General features: G+C 42.2%; 1 protein-coding gene across 2 annotated transcripts in view; it reads right to left on the minus strand.

The window, feature by feature from the left end:
* aatkb (apoptosis-associated tyrosine kinase b) overlaps positions 1–12,193 on the minus strand; it is a 68,679-nt gene that overhangs the window by 19,576 nt on the left and 36,910 nt on the right. The window contains exons 2-3 of one of the 2 annotated variants that reach the window (XM_039616368.1): positions 11,537–11,670; positions 3,756–3,897 (exon numbers count right to left, since the gene is read on the minus strand). In XM_039616368.1, coding sequence (XP_039472302.1) covers positions 3,756–3,897; positions 11,537–11,670 — 276 coding nt within the window. Of the gene's footprint in view, positions 1–3,755; positions 3,898–7,013; positions 7,366–11,536; positions 11,671–12,193 lie in introns of those variants that run through there. The other variant, XM_039616369.1, reaches the window with a different exon arrangement.

The raw sequence follows: 12,193 nt of genomic DNA on the forward strand, positions 1-12,193 counted from the left end.
CAACAAAGAAGTGCCAAAAACTGCAGCTCCTTCAGTGGCTGTTTGAGTCACTCTCCATGGACTCCTGTGATAAAACGCATTACAGCATTAAAAAGCAGGTTTACAGCCTGGTAGTAAAACACTGTTTTGTCTGCGGACCCTTTCCTCCCCCATATCATCCATGTTGTGGGTAAACAGCTTTCAGAACCTATCCCCTGGCATGCCAGTAAGGCCTAAGTTTAGGTGTGTGACCACTTTGTGTAGCTGAGCGAAGGCAGTGAAGTGGAACAAAACCACAGGTGACACTACGCTGCTATGTCCATCTATTTTTTTCTGTAAGTAAAAATTGGCCTGACTTTTCAGACCCAGGTTGCATCCATCTGTCATTAAAGGTATATTGTGTAGGCATCATAAAGAATAAAAGCTAGAATTCTTCCTTATTAAAATAAAATTACCCTTCAGGGCTTTATTTTTTTATTCGACTACATTCAGACGTGAAACCGAGCAAACATTTACATTTCTGTGTATTTGTGCTTTGTTGCAGACCCGCGTTTGCGTGGGCTCGATCCACAAAGTCTCACCACACTCCAGTGCCATAAGTTTATCAGGCAGCATCAGCCCATTAACACACAACAAGGACCATTGTCACATACGAGCAAAAAGGAGAAAGAAAGCATCAGAGTGAGAGGGGAGAATTCTCACTGGGGTTTTGTGCTCTTGCATGCCTCACATACCAACAAACAGCAGTGTAGGCTGGCCGCCTGGACATTATTATGCAACAGGCAGATGTTTGTGGGAGAGAGTGAAAGCTAAAGAGCACAGAGTTCATTCTGTAGGGACCTGCAGTGAGGGATTGTGGGATAGGTGGAGATCCAGCTGACCGAGGCCAGCGTAAGGGTGGTGCTCACTCCAGGGACAAACGCTGATGAATGCCAGACACACTAGTCTCCTCCATCTTATGTTAGTCTCACACCCCTGATATGCACTCGAATGTGTCAAGTTCTGGCACTTTTACTAAACCCCCGAAAGGTTTGCATCAGTTTGTAAATGACTGGACACATAAATGACTAACCAATGATTAAAAATTGTCACGAGTGAGATTAGGATTGGATATTCTTTAAACCCTGGTTCATTTCACATCATGCCTTCCATGAAAAAGCACAAATCACTTTAAAGTTGATCAGTGGATTTCTGAGATTTACTCTGTGAAAATGGGAGGAAAATGGGAGGACCCTGTTTAACCTCTTCATCTTTTTTACACCTTTACAGGTCTCTGTATGTTTTTTTAACCATAGGGAGTATACATGATAGTTAGACTGTCTCCCTGCTGTCACTCGCTGGTTTGCTGGCTCCCATTTTGAAGCCTTTTTGGCCGCCATCATCGTGCATCTGACTGAACTAACAGTAGGCCAGCCCTAAATCATGGCCTGCTTTATTGTCCTTTTTGACAGTAATGGGGACCATAATTTAAAATGGTGTAAATCTAGTAACTGAAACCATGAACTCATCAGGAAGGTGTTTAGCTGGGTTGTTTTCTTATTGACTTCTATACAGTCACACCTATTCTCCAACTGCCTCCTTACTGGCCACTAGAAAGAGCGTCCAAGTAAAGCCCTTCTGCACTGACTTCACTCTTCAGCCTCTTTGAAAATGCTCCAGTTTAATTCAAAGTTCCTGCCCGTGCCTGTGTTTGGAGTACTCGTGCTTCCTTGGAAAATATGATGTTACTGTTTGTTTACTGGAAGAACTGAAAGGAATTTCTAAAAACTGAAGAACCCCACCCCACGGAGACTTATGTTTTTGTGTTTTTTAGATATATATATTTTTTGTTTTTTATAGCTGGTGGTATAAAAAAAAGAGCCCAGAATAAATGGGGTCATATGGAGCCCAAATATAACATTCATGGGTAAGCAAATTGTTTTTTCCCAGCAATATTCAATATATTTTATTCAATATCATGAGATGGGTTGAAAGTGAGGGGGGGGGGGCTTGAGAACAGAAATGAGCACTAATGTGCAGGGAGAAGAGCATGGTTCGAAAGAGGTCGAAGCTCCAGCAACACTTGCAGTATAAGGACCGGCTTTATTACCTGATCAAACGTGTTTTGGTTCAGTCAGCACTTTAAATAGAACACGTGTGAGGAGAAAATAAAGTCTTTTAAATAGCCAATCATATCCACTCAACTCTGTGGGCACTTTTAAAACACCCAACCACCTACATTTAGTATATTTATCCTCTAATGTAGCACCAACAGGGCATATGGTCATGTGATCTAAGGGGTGTGACTAGTGTCAGATCTCTGTATGTTTGGTACTCAAACTGGAACGCTGTAAATTTGAGATGACGTTTCAAGTTTTTCCTCAAACATCCACTATGGTGGACACTGAAAAGTAAAGATATAAGTGAAAAATAAAAATACACTTAAAAAAGTGTATATTAAGAAAAAATATTACATGACAGTGACGATAAACTGCTGAATTTTCATTTTGCTAAAAAAAATTAACCTTTATTTGTACAGATAGTTCACTCTGAAATACGTACCACAGATAAAATGTGACAACTGTAAACTGGATTCAAACATAGAAAACAAAGGAAAAATAATACATATAGTTATAGTTAACATACAGTGTTAACCTTAAAAACTCGTAGACTGGGAAGTCCTCGTTACACCCCCTGGAAACAAGTAAAAAATCCAAAAGGTCAAGTAACAAAACTGTTCTTTAAACTGCAAGTGTTGCTGGAGCTTCGATCTCCACAGGGGCATTTGTAGGAAAAGAAGTTCCTCTTTGTATTAGTAATGTCATGGCACCACAAGCCACATCCACCATTTTGATTTAAGGCATGAAGTAAGCAGCAGCAGAGGAATTAGTTGTAGCAGCGTCCTGATTGCAGTCACCTTCATCCACAACAGCCAGCTGCTCCTGATGCACAAACAGAGGCTTCTGTTCTGAACTGGGCTTCTTAATGTTTGTTGGAGTTATTGCTTGGAAACGAGGGCCATAGCACGAGTATGGTAAAAATGGTAAATGGCCTGTATTTATATAGCGCTTTTATGGTCCCTAAGGACCCCAAAGCGCTTTACATATCCAGTCATTCACCCATTCACGCACACATTCACACACTGGTGATGGCAAGCTACATTGTAGCCACAGCCACCCTGGGGCGCACTGACAGAGGCGAGGCTGCCGAACACTGGCGCCACTGGGCCCTCTGACCACCACCAGTAGGCAACGGGCGAAGTGTCTTGCCCAAGGACACAACGACCGAGACTGTCGGAGGCGGGGCTCGAACCGGCAACCTTTCGATTACAAGGCGAACTCCCAACTCTTGAGCCACGATCGTAAACAAAAAACACAGCTGAGTAATCAGCATGCAAACAAACATGAACATGTTTTATTTCAGTTCAGAAATGGAATCAACGCTGGATTTCCTAAAAGTAAAATAAAGATAAAAATTGTTCTTTTTTTAATCCACAGAAGTTATTTTAACTATTTAGCTTAATTTACCTCCCGTTATCGAGCACTAAACACGCTGTAGTTTAAATATATCAGCCTGTTTTTACATCGTAGGTCATTTACAGCCCACTTTGACCAAAGAAACTCTGAAATATTTTCCAATTTTCCAGTCCTATCCAGTTGGCCGGAGTGAGTCTTTGCCAGGCCGATTCTGGCCCCCGGGTCTTATGTTTTATACCCCTGCATTAGGTGAATTGCAGGCAAATTTTGGTCCAGCTGATTGGCTCCAGCCCTGGCTCAGCTAAACTGAGCTGAACTCACCTGATCGAGCTGGTTGCTTGGCGACTGGCAGGGACACCTCAGTGAGCGGCAGGATGTAGACGTCAGGACTGCCCTGGGAGGCCGGCGAGGCCAAGGTGGACATGTCTGCATGGTACTCCTCCCCGTCCACATTCTTGAATTCCTGCAACACGCCGGCAAACATGCACAAAAGGTCAAAGGTCAAGCTAATGAAGAGTCTGCTCCCACATGAAAAAAATGAAAATTCAAAACTGTAAAACAGTGTGGAGTAAAATTTCAATAATTATGTAACTTCAAACTTAAACAGCATTTAATTTGAGAGTTGAATGAATTTGTAACTGAAAGTTCAGTCAGCTCCTTAAAATGCAACTCGCACATTAGAAGACTTCCCAGCATGCATTATTTCAGAGTGAAAATTCTCCAGAGACTTCCCACGTTTTGTAATTTGAGGAAAATATTCATGATGGAAACTTGCTGTGTGTTAATGCATGTTAAATCAAAGCATGGAGGGTTCTTTCATACCAATGAAAACACTGCAGCTTTTGCCCTTATGCATTTATATTACAATGATGTCAATGGGAGCTGACAAGTCTTCCATGTTAAATGATGAGCAGACTCCTAAATCTATAAAAAAAAACTTTATAACTTAAACTTCTTCTGACCAGAAGAAGTGGGACTGAACTTCTGGTCATTTTCTCAACTTCATTATTCAACCTGAGTTCAATTAACTACCATTTTTATAACATTATGGGAACCTACTGAAGCTACCTCACACCTGTACCCATCAGACCATGTGTTATCCACATGTAGCTCATGGCTTATTACAGCCCGTGAGTGCAACAAGAAACATTACTGTTGTAGTCGTCGCAGCAGACTGAACCTTAATCTGAACAAACACAGCTGCTGTCAAGAAAACAGCATCACCTCACTAATGATTCATGATTTAAACTTCAGTCATTATCAGTCCATTCCTTGTGCTTAAACCATTTCAGGAAGAATGTCGGTCCTGGTGGTTTCTTCCTGTTAAAACCTTTCTTCCAAGAAAGCTTGTCTAAGAGAGTTCAGGCTGAAAAATAAAGGTGCTCATACCAAATATTGACTGACAAGCTCCTTTCTAATAAAATATAAAGAAAAATATAAAGCTAAAGACTTTCGCACCTGACCTTTAACCTTGCAGCTTTACACTACAAACTCGTCCATGCTGGATTGCATCATACAGTTCGATCAGGCTGCTGTAGGCCTGTGAGAGGGGAGGGGCCAGGGCGATCCTCAGTTATCATCACTGACCCTCAACAGAAAACAGAGATTTTTGTTGTTTTTGTTTGCACTAACCCTGATTGTTGTGGCACTGATTTATGGTTATGTAGAAAGTTGATGGTATCTTGGCACAACCACTGAAGCAGAGCTGAGATAAACTGAAACAAGCTGTCCTGGCTCGGTTCTGCGTTTCTGTGAGCTGTTTGTAAAACTGTTGGAGAGTCGCAGTGTAAACAAAGCCAGTCTGGAATGTCCAGAGATTATTAGCTCTAAGATTACATGTATCTCAATCCTCTTCTGAGATAAGCTTGATGACTTACGCCTTTTGGAAACATGTAGAGGACAGACTGGAGACGAGAGCTTCGCTGTCTTACTTTCACTCCACAAAAATGGTTTTCTTTAAATTACATTTTCATGCAAAATTAACAGTGAGCATATTTATAAAACACTGAGGCACAAAGAGGGTCTTTTAACATGATTTACTACCAATTTAGCCAATCCCTCTGCTTCACAGGCCCTAAACAGCAGCAGGCAGAGTGATCAATGCATCTCTGAGTGGATTAGCGAGGTTGGTGTCACACCCACATCCCTGGCAAGACAGATCCTTTAATATGGTTAAACATCAAATTGAACTTGAAAGAAGCTGAAAACAAGAGATGAGTGAAGTAACTTGTTTTAAATTGTTAACTAAGAAAAAACTAAGAAAAACTGTGCCCACATTTGTAAAAATCTTGTATGAATGAATATAGTGAAGAATCTATAATGCTAACTATACTAAAAATCAACTTGCACTCTAAAACACTACTGGAAAATGTGCAGAAAAAATGCTGTACTACAAACTAAAGATGCGAGATTCAGCATTCAACCAGAGATTGAAAAAAAGGCTTCTTTCTCTGCCGGGGCTTAACAATTTTGCACAACAGCTGCAAAGCTGAATTTCATGAAACTTGGTGGAGAGGCGTGGCATCGTCAAAGGAAAAAACCATTAAATTCTGAAGCAGATTCACATTTTTTAAATATTAGCTCACTTTGGCTGTGGATATTCTTTTGAATGTCGTTCTTTTTCGTAAAAAATTCAATTCAATTAAAAAAAAAAGCATTTAGGAGCTGGTGAAAGCCTCTGTCTGCTGAACGTAGTCACACATCGATGAAGCAATGAACGAGGAGGGGAGGGAGGTGGTCTCTCACACACACACACACACACACACACACACACACACACACACACACACACACACACACACACACACACACACACACACACCGGATGTCAGAATAAAATCTCTCAGATGGGAGCTGGAAAGCAGCGGTGTCCCATCACTGGAAAAATCTGACCTTCTGCGGCCCTCTGCAACACCCACACAAACACATGCACACATAAACACCTCCATCTCACGCCTCATCGTGTCTGTCCCCCTAGAAAGTGGGCGCGCGCCCACACACACACACACACACACACACACACACACACACACACACACACACAAACAGCACATTAGTGCACGCTGCATCCCCCCCCCCCTTCAGATCCAAATCTTCACACGGCCCTGCTCGCCCTCCCATTCAACATGTGGTTTCACTCTCCACACTGACACACACACTGTCACTGCAGACTTGCACACACACACACACACACACACATGCACACACAACAGCATTTACACAACACAAGCTGAATCTATGGCTGCAAAAATGTGTACTTTTCATTATTGTGCACAAGTTTTGTCCTGTAATGAGTCCAAAACTTAAAGGTTCTGCAATCGTATAAAACAGATAAAAGCAGCACACGATTTCCATCATGCTTTATAGAAATGTTATCTTTACTTGACTCATGAAACAATCGGTCATCTCAAAACTAATAAAAGGGGGAAAAAACATAAGAAATGCATTTGTTGTTAAGATAAAGAAACCCACTCAACATCTTTGGATTTCCTTTTCAAAGTGTCCGTTTACAATATTACTTTAAAGTTTCCTTCTTAGTAACAATAAATAAATTTTCTACAAAATCATCTGCAAGCTTACCTCTCCCCAAAATCTGCAGGTGAAGATGACATCCCAAATGCCCTCAAATTTGGGTTACAGCATCTCAACCTTTTTTTTCCTTACACACTGAGTGCCCCCCCGCCCCACTTCAGGGCTCCCATTGGTTGAGGGCAGCAGGAGGATGGCAGTGGCAGGAAGAGCGGCTGCAGCAAAAGGCTTCATCAGTCTGCACTGAGTTTCACTGTTGCTCCACAGAGAAGAAGGAAGAGAAAGGTTTGCAGCTTGACCACTGAGTGTCCCTGGGATTACTGGGGATGGAGGGAGAACCAGAATGGCGGGGGGGACACAGAGGAAGAGGGAGGAGCAGTATCTCCCAGTTCACAAGTGGGACTGAACTTCTGGTCATCTCATGAGGGGAGAGGGGAGAAACTGAGCCCCCAGAAAAATGTGTGAGAGAAAAAATACAAGTGGGAGGAGGAGGAGGGATAAAGGGTGAGGGAAGAGGGAAGAGGTGGGGGATGGGGGGGATTCACATACTATATGTGTGACATCACTCGCTCTCTTCCTTTCTCTCCTAAAAGCCAGAGAACATCTGTGGGGCAGTCCCCTTCTTCACAAAACCAAGAAAAAAACAGCCAGATGTATTTTTTATTAACACTATGCTTGTGAGGACATTTATTTCACTGCTTTTCTCTCTGTCTTTTAACCTTTGACCTCATCTACCTTTAGTCTACACTTAGAGTTGACTAGCTCTATAAGTTATTCAGGTTTTCTAAAAATTCCCTTGCTATGGATCGTGTTCCATGTGCCGACTGTATGTGTGAAACTTGCCTGTGGGCTTCCTCTGACAGTCTAAACAAAAATGCTTGTTAGACTAACTGGTTTGATGATGTTGGCTGTGGATGTGCAGCAGATAGAGGGATTAAAGTGTGCTGAAGTATTGAAGCTATACATTAAGAATAGAAAAGTGCTACAGAAATGCAGAGGAAATATTCATGGTCGAGTGACCTTAAGCTGTATAACTGAGAGACTTTCACTATGAAAACTGTTTGAGTCGCACATTGCTGCTGTTTTAATAGACTGGGATGCAGCAAATTAAGATATTTAGGAAGCAGGTTTACTGTTACATTATTATTGCTTCTTTTTGTGTCTCAGTTTAGATTTTGCTTCATTCTTGTCTGATACAGCTCTATTGACAGGAATCAAATTATCCATGTACTGGGTAACATGTGACCTTTTAGATGAGATGATAACAAACAGTTTAAGCAGACCAAAACTCCTAAATTCGACTCTCGCCTCCCTGTTACTGTCTGTAAAACACAGAGAGCTTTTCGATCTTGCCCCCCCTGAAGTGTTTTTTCCTCTCTCTAAAATTCCCCCTTCCTTCTCTGGGAGAAGCTGTGTCTAATTCCAGATGGGGCCCCGAGGCCGGATGCACTGCATGCTCATGGGTATGCCCTTCCTCACGCCCTCGCGCCCTCTCACTTCCCTCTCTTCCCACTCCTCTCGACAGGTTTTTGAGGTGGGTGGTCCAACCAGCCGAAGACAAAAACCAGACATGAGGCACATCATATATATTCACTAGGAATCCGTTTTTGTAACATACAGCCTGACAACCCATCATGCATTTAGTGCTGAAGAGAGAACAGGATGTTATGCAATATGACTAGAAACATTGCTGTAATCAGACATTCCTGATCGAGAGTGGAGAGGAAGTGGTGAAAAAAAAGCAGACGAGAAGAGCGAGAGAATGGAGATGTACCTAAGGGCGAACATGTCTCATTATTAAAACAATCTTACATGTCCCTGCCTCTGTGAGGAAAAGTCATGTGGCAGGCCTAATCACACTCATTCAACAGCTTCACAGTAGCATAAATGATTCGGCAATTTCCTCTAAAGCGCCTTGAATTATGTTAATTCCTTACATAATGATGCAACATAAATTAATAAAGTAAAGAATTAATCATGTTCCTTTGACAAGCGTCGTGTATTAATATGGAGCACAGTAGAGGCTTGCTGTGGGAGAGCAGAGGGAATGTCGTATTAACAAAGCAAAGAAATTAATTCTTTTTTTAAGTGATTTGTTTTCTTGAAACGTGAAAAAACTATATATACAAAAATTTTTGCACCCACATTTTGAAAAAGGTGCAAATAGGATATTTTGGAATTTTTTGCACAAATGTTAGTTAATGCTAACATGCTAAACCTGGACTGTGAACATGCTGGCTATTAGGTGAAGGGAAATGATTACCAAGTCATTTTTAGCCAATAAGAAGAGGCCATGTCTTCACTAATCTCGGTGATGTCAGTGTAATGCTACAGTCACAGTAGAGAAAACAGGGTTGTGTCCAGTCTGTTTAATGTGGGGCAATCGTGGCTCAAGAGTTGGCAGTTCGTCTTGTAATCGGAAGGTTGCTGGTTCGAGCCCTGGCTCCGACAGTCTCGGTCGTTGTGTCCTTGGCCAAGACACTTCACCCGTTGCCTACTGGTGGTGGTCAGAGGCTCGGTGGTGCCAGTGTCCGGCAGCCTCGCCTCTGTCAGTGCGGCCCAGGGCAGCTGTGGCTACAATGTAGCTTGCCATCACCAGTGTGTGAATGGGTGGATGACTGAATGTAGTGTAAAGCACTTTGGGGTCCTTAAGGATTAAGTAAAGCGCTATACAAATACAGGCCATTTACCATTTAATGTGTAAAACTTGCAAATCCGTTTCCATTTTTTGTAAATCTGACTTATATCAAACAGGAATTTAAATTAACTGCTTACATTCAGAGTCCAGCCCGAACCTGGACTGGACTCCAGGTAGGTGATGTTAACTGAAACATTACATACTTGCTTGGCAACCTTGCTTTCATATGGGAAGCAGAATAAAACCAGTTGCCAACTGGTCGAGCCAAGTCTTCTGTTGCAAGGAGATGTATTGCAGACAAGTTGCCCTTGTTGGCAAAGACTGGCTCAGACTAATTGCTCCGTGTTTGGCAATCTGTGTGTGTTTATAAACTGGATGACAATTATTTGCAAACCACGTCAGTCTGCCTGAGAGTGATTGCACTCAGTCAGTCTGAGTCGGACTGACTGTTTGTAGACAGGTTGCCTCTCACCAGTTGACCTGTGGAATCCCCTTACGATCAAGAGAGGTGGAGGGTGTTGCCTGCTCCACTTCTGGTAACAGCTGTTCTCTGCCACTAGTTGCAGTCATAGAAAGTGAAACAATTTGCATTACTCACACATGTATTTCTGAGTTGATGTTCATTGTTTTAAATGGTCATGTGTAGAACTTAGCAAAACAATCATGATCAAGAATCATCATCTGCCTCCACCTGACCCCATCCCAGCATCCTTCTGTGTTGCACCAACCCTCTGCATGTCCTCCTTCATCTGCATCTACTGCACAAACTTTTGTGTGGTCTTTCTCTTTTCCTCCTGCCTGGTAGCTTCATCTTCAGCATCCTTTGTCTAATCTATCCACTATCCCTCCTCGACACACGTCCAATTCATCTCAGCCTTGCCTCGGTCAAACTCATGGACTACACATGAGAGGTTGCCGGAAATGACGATGACCCGCCGCACAGTGCGGTACTCTGCTGGCTAACTTTGGACCCTGATTACATGGATGTTAATGTGAGAACCAACCACCAAGCATTGCTGCTGACCAAGTAGACTATCCCCTCTCCCCCACCCGCATTTCAAATAGGAAGTGAACTCCCTGATGAGTCGTGGGAGAGCACTGCTAGTTGGCTCTTAGGTGAGCTGTTTTAAGGCATGTCCAGCTGGGAGGAGACCGTGGGCAGATCCAAGAGTTTAACTTAGTTTCAAACAGTTTCCATTGTGGATTTTGTTATTTTCTATTTAAATTTCTATTAAAATTTTTAAGTCTATTTTACAGTTTTCAGTTAAATAACAACCTCCCTCTGTCTCTTGTTATTTTCTTGCTGGTGAGACTGTCCAGAGAAAAAATACAGAGATGAAGGCACCTGCTACGACCTGTGAGAACATATACTGCAGATTTTCATTCAGACCCTGATTGTAAACAACTATATGTTTGTTTCTAGCACAGCTGCAAAAGGAAACTCACAATAAAACAGAATAACTACAGAGAAGGGCACATATTCAAGCACTTTGTGGTCATGCATACAGTCACACACATACACACCATCTTCCTTGTTCCCTGTCCTATTTTCTCGGGTGCCATGACCCATTTCAGCGTGCTGCTCAGAAACGGGGTCTACATCAGCCACAAGACGGTTCAGAAAAGCTGCAGGCCTCCCACCACTCCATAAACACGGACTCTACCACCTCTGTGTGCTATTTATCCTTCTTTCCATCAACATGAGTATAAATGGCTGAAGACAGTGTGTGCCGATAATGGTCATCTAATAAAAACCTGTGAGGAATGTTTTACTTTTAGGCCATTTGCAGTAACACTTATGGGCAGGGAAAGCAAGCATGCACATCTCTATGCAAGAGTCCATAAACTCATGCTTTAATTAATGTGCAAATGTGTGATTTGTCTCTATGCCTCAGACGTAATCATATTTCACATGGAAGCAGATGGAGAGGCGCACCTTGAAGCCGATCTTGCCCTTCTTGCAGCAGAGGCAGGCCAGCATGAGGAAGACGAAGGTGAAGAGACCCGAGAGCGAGACGGCCACCACAGCCAGGGATGACGACCAGGACAGCTCACTCAGTGGAGCGCCATCTGCAGGACACAGAGTGACAGAAGGAGAGCCACGAGAGTGTTAGCAGTGGGATGAGATTCATGGGATCAAATTGCACATTAAAGCATCTGAGATATAAGGGAGCTGTTTTTTTAAGGCACTAAAGCATGTAATGACATTCAGGTCTTTTCATTGCATTTCTTTCTTATGATATCTCATATTTTCATTTGCAAAAAGTCAAATGCTTGATTCATTGCCTAAAATCATGTTTTTAATGGAAATTAAATTCTCGGAAACATTATAGTCTTCTTGCAGTTACCCAGAACCACATTACACCTCTGCACAGTACAACGCCGAAATTAAAGGTTGTGGAATTTTCTTTTTTATTACATTTTTTATATACAAGACAGATATTTGATGGTGATTTGAAAAAAGAAATGACACTGGCTAACTTTAATTTGTTGTAACCAAATAAAAAGGATGTTTTTGTATAATAAGATTCAGGGGGATGAGTTGAAGCATTATTATTTTGCTTTACTGCAGTGCCCTAGAAACAAGCTCATA

This window comes from Oreochromis aureus, linkage group 8 (assembly GCF_013358895.1).
Source record: "Oreochromis aureus strain Israel breed Guangdong linkage group 8, ZZ_aureus, whole genome shotgun sequence".
In the NCBI taxonomy this organism is placed as follows: Eukaryota; Metazoa; Chordata; class Actinopteri; order Cichliformes; family Cichlidae; genus Oreochromis; species Oreochromis aureus.